This window comes from Drosophila guanche, unplaced genomic scaffold, assembly GCF_900245975.1.
Source record: "Drosophila guanche unplaced genomic scaffold, DGUA_6, whole genome shotgun sequence".
Taxonomy (NCBI): domain Eukaryota; kingdom Metazoa; phylum Arthropoda; class Insecta; order Diptera; family Drosophilidae; genus Drosophila; species Drosophila guanche.
The window spans coordinates 7,345,053-7,369,102 of NW_022995745.1; the positions used below are offsets into that span (position 1 = coordinate 7,345,053).

Here is a 24,050-nt window from a genome sequence, read left to right on the forward strand (position 1 = left end):
AAAGCTGTTGAAAGCGCGCAAAAAGTTTTGCCATTTGCCTGGACGATTTCTGCCTGGCCGCGATTTCTTTTTAAGCCTCACATTCTGTGCCCAACCGCATCCCGTAATGTCTCTGAAGTGGAGTAGCGTTAACCGGATTATGGCAACGAGCGAAGGAGCCACAGACGGAATCTGTTCCGGTGTCAGCGGCCGATGAACAGGAAATCCAATTGAAAGCGAATCGAATTTCCGGCATATTTCGCTTAAAGTTTCTGCCACCAAAGTCGCAGAAATATTACAATAAAATATTGCTGATTGACAGCCAGGAAGGGGACGGCAAAAGGCAAAAGGCAAACCGCAAGAAGCGAATTTATTGCTGTGGTCCCTTGGTTGGGTTTGCCAATCGCTGATTGCCTTATGATTGCATTTATGAGCTCGATTATGGATGAGGCATGTACGAGTATTATAAATGTCAACGTTGACAGTTCCTTCAGCGCGGCAGGGGGAGGGAACATTTTAATTAATGATTTTATGATTTTATGATTTTATGATTTTGATTTTGAAAAGTCCACCCCCAGCCCTGCCACAACCAGCTGTGAGCAAACAAAAGGCAAAGACAGTCAGCATCGAGCACTTTTGCTTGTTGGGGGCTAAGCTGGCTGTTTGCTAATTTGCGATTTGTGTTGACAAACTCAACCTGAAATATTAATGGAACTGAGTACGGATTCTGGCTGCTGGGCTCCGGTCCATGTACCTCGATGATGGATGAGGCAGCACCGCACCGCTATGCCGCCCCATTGCCAATTAGCCGTGCAGCGTTTACAGTTGTAAGCTTACCCAAAAACAAACAACAACAACGAAAAGAACTGCAAAAGTTACAGTTGCTCTTGTTGTTGTTGCTGTTGCTGTTGCTGTTTGCTTGTGGGACCTGAACCGTTGCTGTCGTTGATTGATTTGAATGTGTGTTTGTGTTTGTGTTTGTGTTTTTGTTTGTGTGTGTGGTAGACCGCAGCCCGTACGGAGTCCACCTAAGTGGATTTGTTACAGGCCTTGGCCTGGCAGGCGGTGGGGGGCTGTCATGGAGACCTCCGAAGGATATAACAAAAATAGTCCATTAACTAAATACACCATGAACACACCACACACACACACACACACACAGGCACATAGCCACTTATATACATGCAAATGTGGTTGCAATTTTTGCAAAACTTTCATTTCCGCCTGGCCGAGGCACAGTGGCAAAAAAAAAAAATAAAAATTTTTCTGACATTTTTTCTTGGATCTAGAATTAATTTTAACAATAAAAATTAAATTTTGATCTGCATCTCTACGCATTGAATCATCATAAGCGGAGAAGTTTTATTGTTGGCACTGTTGCTGCTCAAAATTTGTTCATTTTTACTGTTAGACAACCACTGTGCATGGCTCGCTTACGTTTGCTGTTCTCCTCCTCCTTATCTGCGCTCTCCCTGTGTCTTGTCTTGCTTGCATTCTCACTCTCTCCCTCTGTCGCTCGCTCGCCCGCTCTCTCACACTTTCGCTCTGTCGCTCGCTCCCTCTGGCTTTATCTCTGGCAATTTTTTTTCATTATTGTTTTGCCGTTTTTGCATTTGCCATTTTCGCTGTCGCTGTCGCTGTTGTCGTTGCTTTTGTTCGGCGCACATACCCTGACACTCGTAACGGTGCTTTTTATGACATTAGTGTGAATGGCGACCGTTATACGGTTGAGGCGGCACAACGGTGCTTGCAATTATCCTTTATGCACACCTAATGTACCCAAACCAGCAGCCTCTCAACCCCCACCCCCCCTCCCCACCATGGGGCTGCGATTAGGCCACAGATTGCCAGATGGCCAATGTCATTTTGCCACCCCACAATCCTTACCTCTTTCGCTCTGGAGCAAACACAAGCAAACACAGCATTGTCCCCGTACGGATCGAGCGAGTGAATAAATTTTATTGTCCGAAAAGTGAAAAAGAAGGCGCGGCCGTGTCAGCAATGCGATTTAATTACATTAGCGCCAGCTGGCGAATGCACAGAGACAAAGGGAGATAGACAGAGAGAGAGAGAGAGAGAGAAAGAAAGGGGAAGAGTGCCAGTGGGGAGGGGAGGAACGAGCAAAACCGCGTTGATTAGGCAAAAGCCTGTTACTGCTGCTGCCGCTACGACTCCTCTGGGCATGCTTTAAAAGAATTGCAACAAAGTTTCACTCGCAACCATTCCTATTTTCGCATCCCTCGCCCGCTACCCTACTTGTCGCATAATGGCATTTATAATAAACCTCATGGAGGCACACCGTCACCCCCCCACCCCACAGCACACTCCACACGCTCTCTCTCTCTCTCTCTCTCTCTCTGTGTGTGCGCCACTTGGCATTTGTTATTAAATTTGCATAATTAAGTGTGAAGCAGCGATCCAACCACTGAGCCACTCAACCACACGCCTCGCAGCGCCACCGCCAGAGAGAGAGAGAGAAAAGAGAAAGTTGTCTACAGTTGGGTCCAACTAGAATTGGGGTATTACGATGTTGGGAAGACTACAATATGCCATATACAATGAAATATTTAAGAGAATATTTGGTAAAAAACTAATCTCTGGCAATAGGCAACAAAGCGCAGAAATGAGTTCATGGAATGGCCAGCACGCAGCCAAAACAGTTTCAGGCTTCAATTTACAGCCAGAGTAAGCAAAACTCTACCCGAAGATCCCTCTTCTATATTCTCAAAATAATTTCCCATCTTTTGTTCTGGGTTTGGACATTTGACTTCAAGGTCAATTGTGTGTTGTCACAGTGCTGTCGCTGCACCAATGAACTACCGCCCAAATCCACCCTCCACACCCCACCACTGACTGGAAGGTTCATTTCGTTTTGCCCGCGGTCCGATTTCAGGCCATTACAATATTTTCTGTTTAAAATGTTGTCCAGCATTTTTGAGCATTTCCGCACAAAAACTGACGTGACTGTATCTGTGTGGCTCTTATGCTATGTGTGAGACACACACACACACACACACACACACACACACACACAGCGAGACACACTTGGAGAGCTGTTGGCGCCATTGGATATGCCACGCTCCGCCTCATTCCTCTGTGGCACTGCCTCCGACTCGCTTTTCCTGATGCCACATTAAAGTTTTGGTCGTCGACATCGTCATTTCCTCTGCCAGCCAACTCTCTCTCTCTCTCTCTCTTCCGTTCCCTCTCTCTCTGTGGTTGTGTGTGTGGAAAATGGAAAAAATTGCGAAAAAGTTGATTGCGTAAAACTTGCACAAAAACTTGCTGGTCCCCGCCCAGCAACAAAGCTGCCAACAAGATCGAGTTTTAGTTTCAAAAATATATATCCACACACATGCACACACATACATATGTATTTCTTAAAGTGTGAGCTGCCCTCTCCCTCTCTCTCTCTCTCTCTCCCTCCAACTCTTGCATTTTGGCCACAAATTCAGTTTTTGGCTTTGCGTTTCTCTGGCGCGTTGCGTGCCGCGAGTGGCCCCAAACAGCGTGCCACACTTTGCCACTATTGGTAAAAAAGAAAGCAAATTAGCCACAGCACTCACACACTCACACACACAGCGACAAGCGAAGAGAGAGAGAGAGAGAGAGAAAAGCAAACACAGAGAGACACGCGATTTACAGACATAGAAGCCAAAGTTGGAGAGCGATGGATCCGACTATTCCAGCTAAGAATGCTTCTTGCAGACCTCACTTCGAATTTATCAACATTTTTGCTACAATTCTAGTTGCAAAAACTGGGATAAGTGGCCCAGCTAAGCGCAGATACTCACAGAACTAAAGTTCGACAAGTTTTGGTCGCCTTTATGCTGGTTGTCGGCACCACCTGGCCTGGAGACAGAGACACACAAAGGAGGAACTACAAGAACTTAATCCAATTTGACTGGGGACAACAGCGCAGCTTGGACTTGGCCCCAGCCCCGCTTAGCTCTGCCCTGGCCTGCGCTTCACCCATTCCCTTCCCTGCCCCCAATCGTTGAACATTCTTAAATGGCCTTTTACTTAACGCTAAGTGTCGTTTGACTGCTGCCACAATGTCGATGTGTGTCTTCCTCCGACTGGTGTCTGTTACGCTTTTCTCTCTCTTGGCTGGAGTCCGCGCTGTTCCCTAATTAAAGCACTGGGCTTGGGCTTGGGCTACAGGCACATGTGTGTGTGTGTGTGTGTGTGTGGGTCCTGGAGCTACGTCGAACATCAACCTGCGGGCGAAATCCTTATGAATTACGCAAGGTGCCTGCCTGAGGGGGTCACAATTATCGCCAGCTGGTCAGGCGGCAGGCAGTGGGCATCCAATGGCATTGAAAGCCCTCGAGTTGCGCATTGATTTCTATGGAATTTCCACAGCAAAGGTCAAAGCTGCACGCGAGGCCCAAAAAGCATTCAAGAAGCAGCTCAGAAGTGGCAGTAGCCCAGAGGCAGAGGCAAAGGCAGAGGCGTAGTTCAGTCCCAGAGCATAATCATTCCCTCACCTCAATCCGGAGGATTGCTGGTTTCCCTTTTGGCATCTCGATTGTTATGATTACACTTGGCCTGCAGTCGGAGGGGGCCGCGACAACATGGCGTATGATTAATGCGCGAAATATACTCGTACTTCACCTGGCAACCACACACAATGGCCGAATGACACGAAATCAGCCACCCACCGTCCCCGGGGGGCACAACAACTTTGTTTGTTTTTCGTATTTATTTGAATTTGCTGCCCCGCTCCACCCTTGCACCCTTTGTGTCCTTTTGTTCTTCCCTTTTTGGCTGTGATTCAATGCGAGGTACGAGTACGAGCCTCAGTCCCTGTTCGTGTCCGTGTCCGTGTCGGTGTCCGTGTCCGTGTCAACAGGCCAGAGTCCAGGTCAGGGCAGATTATTCTTATGGCTGCCAGTGACTTTTGTTTCTTCTCGCTTTGCATTGGATAATTCTGAGGGTGCTACGCCACTTTGACCTTCTCGCGGTCCGAGCAGGGTCCGCTGGGTAATGGGGTGCATTCGCGCATTTCCGGCCACAAACAGAGGTTGAAGAACAGGAAGAACAGGAAGGCAGAAGGGCAGGAAGGAAGTGGAGCCTGGCCTCGATTAAAGCCAAAACCACGAGCACTGCCCTGAGATCGTTTATCTGAGAGGTCTCCACATGGCTGTGTCTGCTTGTTGATGGAACCGGCAATACCCTCTCCAGAGGCAGGTGGCGGTGGCAGAGGGTGGAGCCAGGGAGCGAATAAAGCGTGAACGGTGGACGGTGCCAAAATCAATAAGTGCCACCACCAACACGACGTTAATTTACACGAAACAAGCGACAAACACAAGACAAAAACAACAACAGAGAGCAAGGCGACGAGTGGGATACCCTAGGCAGCAGCTCGATGTGAAGGAAAGTTGCACATTTTTGGGAAACTTTCAATACAAATTCAGCTATAAATTGCCACAGATTGCTGCCTCTCTGCGGATTTCATTGTAAATCATTGACTGTACTTTTTTGTTGCACTTATTTTTGCTTCCCTTTGTTTTGTTTTGGCAGCCCAAATGTCTGCTCGGACACGGCATGCCCCATGTTCCGGTGCACACACAGAGAGGGCAGAGAGCAAACGAAATGAAAAATGAAAAATGAAAATCAATAACAAGCACGGGCCGGAAAGGCAAAGGGGAAAAGTCGAACATGGAAGTTGCTGCTGGCCTGACGGCAGACAATGATTGTGCATAATTGCAATTGTTAACCGATTGGGCTGCGGGGGGGGCTTGCGGCTTGTTGCATGTGTCACGAATTCCGTGGCTGGTGCATCTCTGAGAGAGAGAGAGAGAGTGTGTGCCTGTTTGGTGGCTTGACATTTCTCCTCCGGGCTGTGCAGCATTTTTCTCTCTAACGATTCCATTTTCAGGCACTCCAAGCTCTGCTGCTGGCTGCTTTCTACTTTAACTTTATTCCTGAGGCACTTTCCTTGCACTTTTCTCTTTTGGATTGCTGATTCATCGCTTATTCAGCTATCAAAACTCATACCCTTGACCTAGACAAACATTCATCCATCCAAACAACCGCCGTGATGGATTTGGAACGCACAAACTTGTTCCTGCCGACACTTGTTCCTCACGACAGCAGCAACCACCGAAAGCAGGAAGCAAACTTCAAGGCCCAGCTATCAGTGCCACTACCCCGGGCCAGGCAAAACTGATCGATGCCAGAAAGGCGCTGCCTAGACACATTCCAGTCCCCAGCTGCGAGGCACTCCTTTTGCTGTTCTTGCTAATGTTGTTTGGCTCTGCCGACAGAGACCAGACAGAAAGGTCAGAGCGAGCATCGAGGTGCCCAATGTGCACTCGAGATAAGCGTGCGAGGCAAGCCGCAAAAGTGACAACAAAAAAACCCCCAAAAAATGGCAAACAGCGCACAGAGCACGGAGCGACAGCGAGGGCAAAGTTGTTTGGCCCAAAACATGGAGAGATGACAATCTGCTCTGCTCTTCCTCGCGGCATTCTTGTGGACATTTTGTGCCAGGACTGGGCCTCGGATTTTCCTTCAGTTTTAATGAGTTTGTTGGCCAAACAAGGACACCAATTTTTGCCTATTTGCAACTTGTTTGGCCCAATCGATCGGCACCGAAAAGGGGTTTCAGGGCCCGGCTTAAAGTCAACTAATTAAAAAATGTGTCCACTCTTCCACTCTTTTGGCGGTTTTCCGTTTGGGCCTCGCTTGCCACTTTCCCAGGCCTTTGGTCAGTTTTGGCCTCCTGCCCAAAGGGATGGCGCAAGGACTCGAGATGGAAGGCTCTTGCAGGGTGCTTATTTGGTTCAAGTAAAAGATGCATAAGAAGACAAAGAAGTTGAGCCATTTGCCAGGGCTATGCCCTGCCATTTGCATTCTGGCTCTGGCTCTGGCTCTGGCCCTGGCCCTGGGTCTGGGCCCTCAAGTATAAACGCAATTTCCCGCCTTAATGTGCTGCACTTACACATTCAGTGAGCATTACTCCGTCCGGCATTTGCCATTCTACTCCGCCTCTGTGTGCATTTCCTTTATGGCAGCAGACGAGGAGCAGGAGCAGGAGCCAGTCCATGCTCCTAGCTAAAAGCTGGCTCATTGCTGACTCCCCTGTGTCCCTGCTGTTCTCCTACGTTTTTTCCCTTCCACTCTGTCAGTCAAACGAAATCCTTTTGGAAAAGGCTTTGTGTCTGCTCTTCAGAGTAATCCGCTTTCGACAGCCGCCCGAGCAGAAGGACTCCTGGAGGAGCATGTGAAATCTACGCCTAATGGAGCAGAAAGTAGAGGGCAGAGGACTGTCCAGTCTCAGCTGGGGGAAGGAAGCCTGAAAGGAGTAGCACAGACCTGGGCTGCAATTAGAGCCCAAGTCAAGCCAATTGCCCGATCATAGAACCCAATCATTGGCTGTTTATTGTGTGATCAATGGAGTGGCTTTCACTCATTTGTTTTTCATCATTCGATTTACTTCCTTCCCGGTGCATCCTTCTCCATCTTCAGCTGCTCTGTGCCTGCAGCTGCCTTTCCATTCCTGTCACTTGTCACTTGTTATCTTCACTATGCACACACGCCTGGGTCTGGCAGCGGCCAGAGCCAGACACACGGAATGAGGGCAAACGAGTGGCGCCATGTCAGATTTGTTAATTATCCGCAAAGTTGCAGCTGCATGGCACTCCATTTCCATGTGTGTCCCCTTGGTCCCCTTGGTACTTTGTGAGCTCATGTTGTGGATGTTGCAGCAGCTGCCTGTTGCCTGCTTTGACCCCGGCAAAAGCCGTGCTCGACTCGTTGTAAGCCCTCGGATTGAATCGCATTCGAATCAGGTATTTCCCAGGCAAATTCCCTCAAAGGCGATGGGCACTCGATGGAGGAGGCGGCTGCCTGCTCTTTCCCCTAATTGAAAGTGTTGCCACTGACCGCATTGACTAGTTGCAGCAGACCAAAACAATTCCATTTCCATATCCTATTCACTTCGGCACTCGGCCTTCTGCTGCGATAATTGGACATGTGTTGACAGACATTCGCACTTGAGGCATGCCTTATCGATTGAGCGGGTAAAGGGAAAGGGAAAGGGGGGATACTCACGCTGCGAATTGGAGCGCCGGATGATGTTCTCGAGGAATGTGTTTTGTGGCGCAACCAGTCCACGTCGTCCGCCAGGCATTTTGCCGCCTACACGCTACGCTGCGCCACTCGTCGCACTCGTCCGTTCCTGGCCCGATCTTCCGCTTGCCGTTGACAGCTGGACTGGACTCGCTCTTGACAGCTGACGGATGACAGCAGCTGACAGTTGTCAGCTGATGGATATGGATGCTCCAATGGCAACTCACTGTCTCTGGCCTTGCCTGTGGCTGTGGCTGATTCTCCGACTCCAAGTGCGGATATCTTTTGGCTTTGACTCGAGGATGTGGGCTGCTCGTCCGCTGGATCAATGGATGTTCGATTTTGCTATCGTCATCTGCGTTTCAGCTTCAGCACCTGCTCGTGGCGGCGAAGACGACATCGCTGGGCAACGCCGCAACTCTGCTGCCCCGACCAGCCGCCATATCGAGATGCTTCACACGTCGCTCAACCTCTCGACAGTCGCTGTCCAAGCCGTTCACCACTTGACCAATCACGCAGTCTTATCGGTTGCATATGGCACTGCAAGCAAAAGAAAACAGCAAATGAGCAAGAAGTTGGCTTAGAGCGGAGTCTAAAGCTACGAAAATATGTGCAAGTGGAGTTAGAAGTTCGGGAATTGATCTGAGACCACTATGAGAATGATTGTAGACCACTTCTGGATTACTTATTTAAAGACCCACAAGCCAAATTGCCCTCTTCGAGCTCTGCTCCGAATGCTGCAAAACTCTTCAATAATTCTTGATGCTCCCCTGCAGGCAATTGGCATTCAAATTTGCAGCCGAAATGACACAAGTGAGAGCTTAATTACATTGTTAGAGGGCGCAGTTGAGTCACTAAGCGACCAATTAAAACTAATGAGACTCGGCCTGAGGCCTAATTGAGCGACATTCAATTGATTTGCCATTATGGCTTTCACGTATGCAAAGTGCAGAGTGCTGTCACATCGGATTTCTAATTCAATTTATGCATTTTCACATTGCAAACATTAAGCATACGTAACTTTGCTGGCAGCCCACCTGCACCAAAACTAATTGTTATCCGAAGTTGGATAAGGAAGTTCTCTGAATAAAACAAAAGGAGCGAAAGTTCTACTGAATATTCCATGGAACTTATCGCTGATCAGGCGGCTCTGCGTTGTGGATGGACTTGCAAATTTATTAGCTGCAATTAATTGCGCGACTATGCACGTGTCGTATGCGTAATGTCAGTCAGCAAAAAGAGCTTAGGTCAGGCTTAAGCACAACACAATAGAGCAACTCAAATGGCTATTCGCACTTGAGGCAGGGACAGGGGCAGGGGCCATTGAACACTCGAACTCGATGGTCTACACTCAGGCAATGGATGAGCAGCTCGTATTGCTGGCAATTAGGAAACCGCAGAGGCGGGAGGTTTGTTCTGAGCTTGTGCTTGGGGTTACAATTGGCAACTATAAGTATCAGCTGGGAATCTGTTGAGCAGAGTACACCAAAGATGCCAAAACAAAGTGAGCTCCAAGCTATGCAATACGAACACAGGTGCCAGGTGCACAAAATATACAAAAGAGTCACAGCAGAGCAGCTTCTCAGAGGAAAATGGTGGAGCCCAAGGAAGTGACAAAAGCAAATGAAGTTTTAAACTCAGCATCAAGATGCGCCCAATTCAGTATTCAGTATAATTCAAGTGAAGTTTATTCAGGGAAAAATAATCCACTCGTGAGCGTTAAATATCCACAATGCGGCTCAACCAATGGGCTTTGATTTTAAGCAGAAATTATCCAAGGCAACATTAGCCATGAAAGTTATTCACGGAAAACTTGCACCCCCCGAAAACTGTTGCAATGCTGCTGCCTCGTTCCACGTTCCAGCTCTCAGATGGCTGAGCTCAGTAATCTTTAATGTCATTAAGATTCAAACTACAGCCAAGACAGGGGCAGGGTCCTGGTCCTGGTTGCTGCAGTAAGTGCTTATTAGAGGCAGGCAGCACACTCGAAAGCTGAGCGAGAAACGCTCTCAGGCATTTATGAATTTTGTGGCTTTAATGCGTGGCTGCCAGATGGAAGGGCAGAGGGAGGAACTACCCCAGCAAGGGACAGCAGCTGGAGCTGCCCCAGTGGCCCAGTTGTGGATGTGGAAGGACACGCGGCATTGAGGGAGCGGGGAATTTCTGTAGAAACTTTCCGAACAATGCCGCTGCATTCATTTGCGAGTATTCCTTGCATTTTATACCGACACAAGTTGCCTCGTCCTGCCCGCTGGTAATGCATATAATTAGCTGCGAGTTACAGCTCCATGGATGCACAATAATGGAGACTAATTCAGAGCTGGAGCCAGAGCCAGAGCCACTTGATGGAGAACTAATGAACTGCAAACGAGGGAGGGGGGAAGCGCATCTGAGACCCAAAAAACAATGGCCAATAGTCCAATAAGCTTTTGCTTTCGAAGGCATCAGCAGCTCTGGTGTGTCCTGCCTCAATCCCTGCTATTTTCAGAGCCAACTGCAGTCTCCATCTCTGCTCCCAGCAGTGTCACTCACGTGCTGTGTCCACTCTCTGTTCTGTTGTCTGTTCTCTGTTCACTTTTCTCTTTTGTTTCCGCGATCAGCACTCGCTGACGAGACGCACTGTACCTGACGTCACTGGACCAAAAGGGATAAAGGCACAGAGGCGAGTCAAGCCTCTCGCAGCAGTCGCCTATTTATAATAAATGGAATGAAATGTTGCCCCGTCCTCCACGGGCTTGACACACTTTGCCACGGGTCGAGTTGGCTGTGTGGCAAGGACCAAGGACCAAGGACCAAGGACTGCGGCAACTACTTTACAGCACAAACGCCGCCACAGGATGACGCTCACCTTGTCCCACAAAGCGCAGATGAAGCAGGACTCGGGTACGTGCTGGCTGTGGGCTTGCAGGTAGCTGACTCCATGGACATTTTGAATATGTTGCAGCTCTAAGCGCTCACTTCAAGTACGTCAAAGGGGGCAAGTCCTGCTGCGGGTTGCCACAGCTGACAACTGATCCAATCGAAAAGCGAGCAACGAGCTGGTGCGAGGGAGACACACATTTCTAGCTTGAGGCAAAAGTTACCATAAGTGAAAGGACAAAAATCGCTCCAAAATGATGGCAAACGCAGGCCAAGACTGAGGCCAATTTTGGGCCATTACTAGCTAATATTTTGGGAATACAACCGAGTTCAGAGTATAATCCAACATTCACAGTGTACATCCCCACAACCAGGCCTGCTGATTGGGAGCTAAAAGGTAAGTGAGGACGGGCAGAGAGCATCGTCCTGCCCTTCATTGGGATTTAATTTCCGGTGTGCTGCGTTTTGGGCTTCAAATATTAATAGAGCTCTGGCATTATTAATGAGATGGTGTCATCAAGAAAATGAAGCTGCCTCCACAGCCACCCCACATAGAGCGAGGGAGAGTCGGAAGCTGGATCATACCCCAAGCTTACCCATTCTCTCTCTCTCTCTCTCTCGCCTTTGGACTCACTTTGTGCCATTGTGGACTATTCAAAAATTTATAAACTTTTTTGCCATTTGCTTTGGCAGCCACCTTCCTGTAGCAGCAACAGCTTAGCGGGGGGAATGTCTGCTTTTTGTTGCTTGTCTTTGGACTGCGGGAGGGAAACTTCAGTTGGAGTCTGCTAATTACTTGTGTCGCACACAAGTCGCACGTTTCCTGTGAAGTGAAGAGCCAACCATCCAGACCCGTGGGATCTTTTGGGTCTGGCATCTTCGATATTGGCTTTGACAACACATTTTACGCTCTCATAACCGGCTCTGGCTCTGGCTCTGGCTCTGCCTCTGGGTGGCCTAGCCCATTCGGAAAGCACAATTGTTGCAACAATTACACAAACACAAATGCAGAGGAAAGCCAAACAAAGGGGGGAAAGATGGAGATAAAACGTGGAGAATGGAGGGGAAGAAAAAAACAGCAGCAAGCAGGAAAACAAAGCCTCGGGGGGACAATAGACTCACGGGAGTGACTGAGGGTGGCTGGGTCGGGCAACAGCGCAGACGAAGAACAGACCAAGGACTCGATATGCACAAAGGACACCGAGAAGCAGCCATGCCGTGGGGAAGAGACAGGGCACAGTTTTGTGACTGGCGGGAGAGGAAGGAGCACGGGAGGACTGACTGCCAAATCATATTGTAATTTCTGTAATATCATGCCAGCGAGCGGCACTCTGATTGGAATGGATAATAATCAAAGGAATGGGAAGGAGACAGCCACAAGCCAAATGCCTTAAACCTTAAAGGGAACTCAATCAAATTCAACTAAAAGCATCAAACCTCACTTAAGAATTGGTTCAATAAATAATCAACAAAAAAGCAAGACCCCACAGCAGCTACCTGGAACTAGATTGGGGCGAAGAAAAAAGGTTTTGTAGGTAAATCAAGCAGAGCCATCGGAGGGCCGGCGTATAAATTAAGGTCAAACAGGTTGCTTGACACTCCCAGGCTTCATCCAGGCCCAGAATCCAGGCTGTCAGACAGGATACACAAATTCGAAGGCAACGCCAACAATTGGCGCCTTGGGCTGGCGACTTGGGACTGGCTTTGGGATTGGGATTGGGAACTGGGAACTGGGCCTGGGTTGGGCTAATTGATTGACATTTCCTGCCCGAGTGGTATCTCCGCTCTCGGTGGAAGACCCACTTCTGCTCCACTTGTATATGCGCATAAATACATATACTTAACCTTGATTTTGCCAACGTGGGGCTCAGCCTGGGACTGGCTTTTGCGTGCCAAGTTGGGGCGCCTTGGACTGACAGGCAAAGTAGGGCAGCCATTTCATTAACCCAAGACAAGGCAAGCAAAAGCAAAAGCAAAAGCAAAAACCGAAAACAAGTGCAAAAGAAAGTCTATTTTCGGCATCGACATTTCTTAAAGAGGAGCAGCCACAGTGGCAATGAGGAAAGTACTTCCAGTCTGTGTGTAGCTCCTTGCTAATCGATCCTTTCTCCAAGCTCAGACTCAGACCCAGTTTCAGTTTCAGCTCCAAGTTCTTGCCTCGTTTGCCTTCATTTGCGCTGTCTCCGGCCAATGGCTCGAATGCCCATGAATAATGCGCTCTATTTGTCTCTGTGCTGCCTCTGAATGACTCATTTGTATTCATAATTTTGTACTTAATTAGGCGCCGCCTAAGCCGAGAGCTCTCCAACTTCGAGGAGCAGGCTTTTGATATTTTTATATGCACGCTTTGATTCGGTGTGGAATTTCCCATAAGCGAACGGACACGCAGCAAAAGCAAACCCTCTGCAAGTGTCTGACAAATGGAAGCGAAGATTTATTAAAATATTAGAGTGCCTGGCAGGGGGCAGAGCAAAGCCTGTAGAATGAAGTGGGGAACTTAATTCAAATCATCCACGAGCTGGCACACAGCTGGAACTCATTGAATATTGAGTTCTTTTTCCCAAAAGTGAAGTATTTCTTGAACAAAATGGCTGTGCATTTCTCTGAAGTCTCTTCAAAGTGTTGCAAGGGTTTCAAAATCTGCTGTAAGAAGGAAAATCAGGACACACGAATGTGTCCGGTAATGTGAGCATTCATTTGGGCATCTAATAAATTGCTAATAAATTATTACCAGCAGTTCGCGAGTGTTTCAATTACAGCGCCCTCACGCGGTCCTTTTCTTGGCCAGAAATACAATTTGAAGCGTGTTTTAAACCGTGTTTTAAACCGTGTTTTAAATGGTTAAATTCCTGTTTGAGTTAGAAGCAATCGCTTTGAATCGTTGCTGCAGCCATTAACCGTTAGCTGCTACCCTTTTCTGCCCTAACAAACATGGCCGGGGGCCTGGGGTGGACTGCTGGCTGTTGGCTGTTGGCTGTTGGCTGGCAGATGTGATTTGATTTTATTGTTGCGGCGGCTTATCAGCTTTTGGCCTCAGCTCACGGCTGACTGGACTGCCACTCGCTATCTCCCTCTTGGCGCTCTTTTCCAGCGCCCTTTGCCGTCTGTCTCGGTCTGTGGCAAATTGAATTTGATCTTTTTCATCGATTAATTTGGCCTAGGCCGGCGGGCGCAGTGCTCTTTCACTTTGCCATTCTTTAGCTGCCTCCTTGTGCCTCCTTACCTGCCCCATTCGGTGGCACTATCTCCCTATCCAATTAGACTTTGCTGCCACAAAAGAGAGAGAGAGAGAGACAGAGGAGGAGCAGCGCCTGGCCATATCTTTGCCTTGCAACCTCTTTGCCTGCTTTTCTCTTCAACCTTTCTTCGGGCGTTTCGTTTCGTTTCGTTTCGCGTATTCTGCTATTCCCAATGGCGGCCCAACCCGCTCGACACTGCACGCAAGGTCAGTGCTGCGCACGTAAGTATGCAACACATAATTTCTGTCGGCTGCCCCCTTGCCCGCCCTTGCGACACACCATCCACCGTCATGTTCAATCACTTTGCATGGCATTTGGTGCATGCAACTTCGTTTGCATTGAATGCAGCACCCGCCACGAGGGAGTGGCAAGTGTATCCTTGTGCCGCTTCCACAGCCCGCACACCCCCCCGGAGTGTCCGGACGTGGACCCAGTTACAGAGACCCTCCGAAAATTCTAAATATAGAAGCAGCAGCAACCCGGGCACCACCCCGTTTCCTTCCTTCCTGTTGCCATTTGAAGTTCTGACGTTCCACTCTCCACACGGCATGACTCAGTTGTCCCTCCTGCCACAGCCACAGGCACAGCCACTGGCACTGCCACATGCCACACGCCACACGCCCCTCCGTGCAGCACACACCGTGCGAAATCGAAAATCGAAAGTGTGCCAAGAAGGAGAGCAAGAAAAATGGCAACAAAGCGAAATTGTGTCATAAAAAGTTTCTCGATTGCGCGAAACCGAAGAGCAAGACAACAAACGATTCACTTGAGAGCTCCACAGACCAGGCCAAGACAGGCGGAGAGGAGGGGAGCATTGTCCTGCCCTGGACCAGTGAGTGGCCGTCTGAGTGGGAGGACCAGCGACCAGACTGAAGCCTGAGACTTGGCCAATTTATGCCGCTGCTCAGCTGGCTGCCATATTTACTTGTCATGGCTAAAAGCAAAGCTTACGCCAAAAAAATATTGACATACACACACACACACACACACACACACACACATGAACATGATAAGCAAACAATGGGCCAAAGCAAAGCAAACAGCCAACCCGTCACACAGATAGCAAAGAAATGAAAGGAAAATATAAACAGGAACAAAAAGAAAGCCGCAGAAACGTGGCACGAAACAGCAATTACCCTCGCAGACTCGTAGAGCACTTTGTGCTCTCTTTTGGATGAACAAACCCTCGTGACCACTTTCCAGGGTATTCAAACAATCTTTGTCGCAAAATCGAAGGCAGCCCAACCAACCCCAAAATCAACAACAACAAGCAGGCCGGCCCCTGTATGCCCTACTTATCGCTTCCTCTCCATCGCTTGTGGAGCAATAACTGTAATAGTTTTACAGCGCCCGCCGAAAAGTATGCTGCGACATTTGGGCGGACGACAGGCTGGCGTCGACAGTTGGACAAGCACTGAGCAGAGAGAGAGCGGGAGACTGTGTAACAGGTAAGGGTGCTCGCAATTCATTTGCATTTGTCTGGCACAACTTTCCTTGCTGCCTGCCTGATGCTGAATCCAGGCTGATTTTAATTATGTTTTTGCGGCTTTAAAAGCTTTTCCAGCAAGCAAGCAAGCAGCTCGGCGGAACAACACGAAATTCATAAATGAATGCATGGCGTGATGTTGGCTATTAAAAGCAATGAGCAGGCACATGAAACAGAGAGGCAGACAGAGAGCAGAAGGACTGTAGGCGGACGTGGCAGGGCAGGGCAGACAGAGATAAAGAGAGTTCCGCACACACGCACACACGCACATTAACATAAAAACAACATCAAGCACCAGGCCAGAGCAAAGACCAAGCAAAAGCAGACAGAAAAGTGGCAAATTCTTGTCCGCTTTGCATTGTATCTGTATCAGATGTGCAGCTTCAAGCAAAAGTAGATTAAAAAGTAAATTGTTGTGTGCCCCGGGGGGATGCACGGCCACAGACACAAGTCTCAGACGCGGCCCGAGTATTGACCCCGATCTGTGCTTGCAACGCTGAAGTATCCCTCAGGCTGATGCCGTACACCATAAGTTATCCGGAGAGCACTCCACGAGTGTTCAAAAATGAGCAAATAAATTTACATATTGCGAACGTGCTTTTCCTTTTCCATTGCCTTTGAGTTCCAGCTGCTGGTTGCGGGGATTTTTATTTCATTTTATGGCCAAAGACTAGGCGACAATGCGGCGAACCCGCACCCGAAACAGAGCCAAGAGTCCGGAGTCCAATGGTTGCCGAACTGTTTGGCAGGCCCTGCCCTGCCCTGCCCGGGCTGCTTGCCAACATTTTACACATGTAATTGTTCCAGGAATCTTGGCAGATGGCTGCCACGGGACAGTCCCTGGTCGGAGTAGATTTTTGATAGTCAGCGGGAATGTTAATAAACTTGTTTTGAAAGGACTTTCAGCCACAGGACAAGGTCAACGAGGACGAGTGCGAGTGCGAGTGCGAGGCTGCAGGCAGCAGGTGGCCATCGCATCGTTAAGAGCCGCGCCGGAAACGGAAGACGCTTGGCCAGCGGATAACAGACAAACAATGGACAATAAAAAGTATTTCAATAAAGTATTTCCCATACATATTTATGCATATTTCATTGGGCAAAGTCCAACCGATCAGAGGAGATTGAAGCATCAGCTTCCATGGGTTATTTTTTACTTGTAAACTCCTCTACACATTTCCGACTTGAAGCATAAATCTAAGTGCGATTCCCTGGCCCATCAATCTAGCTGATTGATTCGACTCGCTGCGGCTGGGAGTCTCCCATGGAGCGGCCAAGCTCTGGCTCTCTGCGCTTCATTAGCTTTGAGGGCTCAGCCCGATTCTGAGCAGCACAAATCTTATTTTCGATTTGTTTAAAATCATTAAATATGCAAAAAGTGAATATTGAACATTTTCGCCCAAAAGTCAATTGCCAGCGGCATACCCATACACACACACACACACACACACACACACACACACATATATGTACTTGTATTTGTGTGTCAGCATTTGCTTTTTCCTTTTTGTTTTTTTTTTTTTTGTATTTATTTTATGTTAACAGCAAATTGCGGCGCCCGTCAGCTTGGACCTCGTTGCTGCTGTTGTTGCTGGTACATTTTTAATGTTTTGGCTCTTTTCATTTGGCCAACACACACACACACACACACACACACACGCAGAGCTCTACACATGCGTGACAAAATTGTTGTGCTCTTCTGGTAATTTGTATACCCGAGCGAACCATGTGCGAGGGTGTATTTGATTTGCTTATGTATAAATGTATTTAAATACATAAATGTATATGTATATGTAGCAGCCTGCGGGAAGTGTGTGTTGACACTAGATGAACTCCAGATCAGGGTCAACAGCCATCCCCAGGCAACTACTACAAAATATTGTGGAAACATTTCTACGCAAGTGAAAGTGAGCCAAGGAGAGACTTTGACTCCATTTCTATGTATTTGAAAGGCTAAAGTGCAACGGGTATTTGTGTGCATTTTCTGTGTGCAATTCATTGCCACAACATTTCCTGTCATTGCTGGCCAGCTTTATTTTTGAGGTTTACCAATTTTTGAGTGTGTCCAAATTTCAGTAGCGGATATTGAAACATTTCTGTGGAAATGCGGTTAATATTTGCACTGCGGTTTGCCATTGCCATGTACCCAGTACATTTGGTTATTATGTATTTATGTAAAGTGAACAGAAAGCTCAAATAAAACAATATTTTCCTCAATATATTTCCTAGTTACTGACTTACAATTTAACGATTTGCCGTGTATTAGGAAAAATATTCGATTCGCCGATCTTAGTTCACTTTGCTGAGCATTTTGGTAAGATTTTCGGAAGAACTTTCATCCAAAATCGTGCCTCTTTGAGAATATAATAAAAAGAAACAACAAAATGCCGAAAAAATGACCTCTTAATTACATTTAATGAACATAAATTCGAAACTCTCAGGCATAAAATGATTCCTTGCCAAGTTTCAGCTCGAAAACGAACTTTACAGGGTATGCAATAGTCGGAGTGCTCAACCATATCGTCTCATTGGGGGATATTTGTGCTGGTTTCGTGCAGTGGGTAGGGGTGGACAAAACTTGCTCAAGATTTGCGCGACGTTTGTGTCGGTGGCAGTCGGCATTGTTTGCATATTTGCGACGTGGTTGGGTTGAGGCTGGGTGTCGTGCGAGCGGAACCATTCAATTTTACGTTACCTGCCCCCCACACTCCGCCACACTACTTTTGCTTGTCCCTTTTCCCTTTTCCCTTTTGCGTTCTCTTTATGCAGAGAACTTCGTTTACCTTTTTGCAATTTCTGTAAATATTTAAGTAGCTTTTCCCCGTTTCCTGTTGCTCTCACTCTGTCTCCCTCTCTTAGTGTGTCTCTCTCTCTCTCTCTCTCTTTGCGAGAGCGAGTATATATAAGGTTGTGTGTGTGTGTGTGTTTGTGTGGGTGTAAAGGGCATCAATATCAATCTTGTGTCGATGTCAACTGTCAGGGCAGGCGGCAGGCGGCAGGCGGCAGGTGCCATTTCGTTCACCCCTTTTGCCCTTTCTCGCTCTCTCTTTCTATCCACCACTCTCTGGGTGTGTGTATGTGGCTGTCAAACTGTACGCGTGTGTTGCGGTTGACACTTATGCAACCGCAAAAGCAAGACCTCTGCTCGTTCATGTGTAATTGTGTGCTGGTGTGTGTGAACTGCACTTGAAAAAGCAACCAATTGTTGTAGTTTTCTTCTATTTTCCTCGCTCTCTCTCTCTCTCTCTCTCCCTTTCGGTCTCTCTCTCTCTCTCGCTCTCCTCTCCTCTTTATCATCTCCCTCTAACGCTGACATAATTGCGCATTCAAAAGGAGCGCTTCGGGTGGCAAGAAGTGAGGAGCGAAGAAATGTTGTTCATTCTTTTGGGCTGACACACATTCTGAACAAGCTTCGCAGGAGCAGAAGGAAAACCAGCGGCAACAATGGCAGGCAGCACGCAAATTTAACTTCGTTTCGCCCAAGGTTTACTCATGAAAAAGGTGAGGGGAGACCACACAATAGTTTTGGGTTTTCTGTGTGCCTTTTCTTGTATAATTTTAAAGCTAAGCAACCGGCGGCTAAGCAGTGCCAGCGATGGCCTTACCGTACACAAATATAGCCTGGGTTTTGCCTGCCTACTGGCCTCTGCCTGAACCAACTTCGATTTCTCGCTCTCTCCCTTTCTGGCCTGCTTCAAGGCTCCACGTTTGTGCGGCTCCAACGAAGACGGCAGTCAAAATAGCGCCACAAGCGACAGTGGCAGCGGCAGCGGCAGCGGCAGAGCCCAGAAGGAAGAGACAGCCAAGACAGCGCCAGCGCCAGGCGACAGCAGCGTCAGCGGCGGCAGACAATGCCAGTGCCAGTAGACAACAATTACAATTAGAAGTGTGCTTATGCCGCCGCTCTCTTCCTCGATAGCTCTCTCTCTCTCTCTCTCTCTCGCTCTCTTTGCACCGCTCTGGGTAAGCTTTCTTCGCGTGTGGCTCCCCGCTCCCTTCCGTCTATCCCACATGATGCGTATCACTTCGCATTTGCCTCTGGTCCCCACCACAACCCCAGCCCTAACGATTGTTCCAGTGTGAGTGTGTTCTTTTTTTCCACCCAAAAGAAATTCAACTTCATTACACAATATTCGCTCTCTTTGTGGATTTACCTTCGTTTTGTTGTTGCTGTGGTTGTTGCTGTTGCTCCTTGATTGCCTTTTTGTGTTTTGTTGTAGGTTGGGGGATATACCGTAACTTATTCCTCGTGGTTCCCACCGATGCTGCTGCTTCTGCGGCGTTCTTCTCCCCTTTTTCTTTGCGTTCTTCGGCTCCTCTTGCTCTCCGTCACTTTACAGCTTTCTTCTCCTGCTTTTTGCTCTTTCTGCACTTTGTGTTTTGGTCTCCTTTTTTTCGGATTTATTCCTTTTCCAAATTCTTTTACTTTATTTTCTTTTATTTTATTTGTGTTGTTAATTATTTTTGATTACTTTTAACGCGCTTTCCGCATTTCACTGTTTGCACTGCACGAGGGAAGGTGAGGCGAAGAGACAAAAGAGAAAGATAGGGAACGAGTGTGAGAGAGAGGAAGAGGGAGAGAGCGAGAAAGTGGGGAACACAAAGACACACAACAAACAAGAAATAACATGATGGTTAGGTAAAGAGTGTGTGCAACAATTGCCGGACTCCCTCTCCTCTCACGACTCCGGATCCGGATCTATTGAACACCCTCGCCTCATCGTCATCCACCACCGCCCCGCAGGTGCCGACGTCCCTCCTTTGCCCATCCGTTCATCCCACTGGCACGTGCGCGCCCCGCTCTGTGCTGCACTTTCGTTTCGTTTCAATTTGAAATTCATTTCATTTCATTCCGTTGCAATGCACTTTCTTCGCCAACAAAAAATATTACAAAAAAAATACCCAAAAAAAAAAGACAACATCAAAGAACGGGAACGGGAACAACAGCGTATGACAGCACACAAAAATGTTTGCCTATTTTGCTCTTTTATTTGATTTATTTTCTTATGTCTCCCGCTGCATGAGACTCCCCGAGACTCCGACGCGAGTTGCGCGCGACTACGCACCTAAAAGTAGACTACGAACTCGTCGCGTGCTCCGGCGGCATCGAACGGGCAATATTCTCAGAAGCACACTTTTCGTCTCACCAAAGCCCCCTGAAGCGGGGCTTTTCGCGAACAAAAAGCTCGCCTCAAAAAACACGCTCCATTCCGAAGTATAAATTTCCCCGCTCTGAGCCGAGCTTCGGCGAGCTTACTCTGAAGCGCCACCTGGCACAATGTTTTGCCCCGTTATGCGTCGGCGTCAATGCACTGCGCTGGCAGTGGGAGAGCCAAGACACACCCTCGCCCCATACTGGGCCAAGGAAATACCAATGCTACGACTAATGGGATACCCGCTAAATGAAAAAGTAAACAAAATAATATATTTGATTTTCATTGCATTTTTCGGTTAAAACTTTCTTTTTTCGCAGGATTAAAGTTTGATATAGAAAGCACTGGGCAGCTGTCAAGCATCCACTAAGGGCGATCGTTCTTGGTTGGTTATTCCGTTTGGGAAAAGTCTCAACCTTGCTGTTGATCGGTTGCAAGAAAAGAGTACTTACAGGAGTACTCTCCATCATACTGTAATAAATAAATTTCGAAGCAAAACCAATGCAGAAGCTATGTTAAGTATTCCCGCTTGTCCAGCTACAATTTGTAAATGTGCTACCACCTGACCCAAGATCCAGATATCTATCGTCTGTTATTAAACACATGCCAGAGTGTAGTACACCCTAGTCATCGGTGTGTAACGGGTATAAGCAACCCCCAATGTAACCCCTGGCACACATTCCATCTTTGAAAGCATCAAGTTGGTGGAACTAGACGTGGACATGGGACTGGCACAGTTCCAAAACACGCATTGAGCGCGACACAACCCCAAAGAGGGAGATTATCAAATTAACTCGTAAGACCTTCGTTCCTGCACGGCTGTGCGATTGTGTGAGAGACAAACCTGTGGCAAATCTTTGTGTATACTAAATGAAGGCATACTCGTATGAATAAACAAACAGGCACATCCTCATATAGCAATAATAAGACGAACCATAACTGATAAAGCCTCTGAAACTTGAAGCATTCCACCCTATGAAATCTAAATCCCTCCGAAAACAAAGTTTACCCGTGGCAAAAAGCGCGGAGTCAGCTCGTGTGGAGCTGGCACAACAACAGTAAACCAAGTTGGAGCTGCACTCGTATTGCAGCATATGAAGCTATGGGCCAGACCCCATAATAAATGCAGTCGAAAGCAACAGCGAAAACAACAAGAAAGAAAAGCATCAATGAAATCCAGAAAAACTGGTTTGCTTGTATAAACATTTCGGATTGTTTTTATATGTTCACCCAAATGCGGGTATTATGATTTGTACCATATGTGTGCAAGACAGAGAAGCAAACAATTTCTTTAATTTAATTTATGTACCTATTTAGATCGCTAGAATTTAAATTCTATTAAATAGATTTGGAATGTTTTAAAGACAAATACTCGAAAATAGAAATGGAAATGACTGAAAGATATACCAATATTGGAAATATGGATATCCAAGGGTATCTAAAGCTTCGGATTCCCATAGCCGTTTTTCTTTTTCATGTTTTGGTTTTTGTTTGGCTCTTGCTTCGACTGCGACTGCGACTGCGACTGCGGCTGCGGCATAGACTGTGGGACGGACCATCAATTTAGACGACGACTTTGAGCTTGGGTACAAAGTTCATACGACCGTTTGCAGCCCGAATAAACAGGTCGAGAAAGTGGCAAATTGACGCGCACGAATTTCGCATGCTCTTCAAACACGATTCTCTTCAAAAGAAGTGCAAAGCGTGTGGAAACAAGCATTATATCGGATGGTATGGTAATCAAATGCAAACAGACCACTGGTAATCGGCTGATAAGGCGCTCGTCCACAGTGCAGGCGGCCGATTGCATGGACTTTCTTACATATAATCAACAGTTGAATACATAAAGATTTTTTTTTAGAATTTTCGAGCGTCAAACCAACTTCAAGAGTCAGTGCATTCCCTAGCACAGAGTGTGGAGAGAGCGGATCGCTGCAGCAGAGAGAGAGAGAGAGAGAGACAGTGCGATGGTTTAAGAGCGCGAGAGCAGAGAAAGGCAATGGAACGCACATGCAAATATAGGTGCGAAAGGGAAAGGGGAGAGGCAATGCAATGTGGGAGCCAGATTAGTGTGACTGAGAGGGAATGCATTCTGGCCTTGAGCTGTGCTCACGTTGTAGCTGTTGCTTTTGTTATTGCTGTTGCTTCTCCTCCTTTCCTTTGCTTTCTTTTCTTGCATATACCCTGGCAAAGAGTATGATGGCTTTGAATATATTCTTGTCACGCAGCTCTGCAAGCTAACTTGTGTGTTATCGTTCTTGATCTGCAAGAGCATCAAAAGCTTCGGCACATGGAGATAGAATTTCTTTGCTCTTGTTGGTGGTTGTTCTCTTGGTTTTGGCTGCGGTTGGAAATGAATTTGTTTCTTTGACAAAGTTTCCATTTCAAACATAGAAATTCCCCATGCAGAGGTTAATGCACTCGCCTCAGACAGCGGGGTGGGGGATAATCTCTTATCTTCTCTGTGAAATTACATGGTGGTGCTGCAGGTGTGTTCGGGATAATAAATATCAGTTTCGAGTCACCGCTACGCGGCGATCAAGGTACAACATTTCTGCGTACTATTCGCTGAAGCGATAACGGGGAAGACTGCCTCGTCATGCGCAGACAACAAGAATGCACACCACACGGCCAGCACATCGGATTTCAGGGGAATTACTTATGTATTCATTTACTTATACAGAAGTCCAATCACCACCCACCCCCATTCACTCACTGCTTCGTTTCCTTATCATTTGAGCAATGAGTAGACTAAAAGGGAATGGGAACTGCATCATGGCAAGAATATTTTGTAGGCCTTCCCGCTCATCGAGATCAAGTGGAGATCTTTTTATTTTGCCACTCCCTCGTAGCGCTGATTAAGAATATACATATAATGCGCTTATTGACTTTATTTTACAGTTACAGGTAGGTGTTGCTTGCGGGAGAGGGAGATGCACAAACTGCAGTCTGCCGCCGCCTAGAGGAGTGCAGCGCAGCCGGCCGGTGAGAGCCCCACAGCGGGAGAGAGCCACAGAGAGAGAGAGAGAGAGAGAGCTGGCGAGCAGAGAGGGTGTGCAATGTAAAATTGCAAAGAAGGATAGAAACGAGACGCAGCAGAGTACAAGTTGTACAGCTGGGTGCTGGCAAAGAAGGGGAGCAGAGGAGCAGCGGAACAGCGGCAACGCCAACGCCAACGCGATCGTCTGTGATCGTGGAAGTGTGGGTGTGTCGAAGTGTCTGTGTGCGCCAGCGACAGGCATTTACTGTACGGAGCAC

The 24,050-nt window shown here is 47.6% G+C and overlaps 1 protein-coding gene across 15 annotated transcripts in view; it reads right to left on the reverse strand.

Annotated features, from left to right (window-relative positions):
• Nucleotides 1-14,357, reverse strand: part of LOC117580925 (potassium voltage-gated channel protein eag) — a 33,444-nt gene extending 19,087 nt beyond the window's left edge. For all 15 annotated transcript variants that reach the window (XM_034267701.1, XM_034267697.1, XM_034267691.1 and 12 more), the window contains exons 1-2: nucleotides 14,342-14,357; nucleotides 8,041-8,156 (exon numbers count right to left, since the gene is read on the reverse strand). In XM_034267701.1, the coding sequence (XP_034123592.1) occupies nucleotides 8,041-8,119 (79 nt within the window). In that variant the 5' untranslated portion in view covers nucleotides 8,120-8,156; nucleotides 14,342-14,357. The remainder of the gene's footprint in view (nucleotides 1-8,040; nucleotides 8,157-14,341) is intronic.
• Between the last annotated feature and the right edge of the window lie 9,693 nt (nucleotides 14,358-24,050).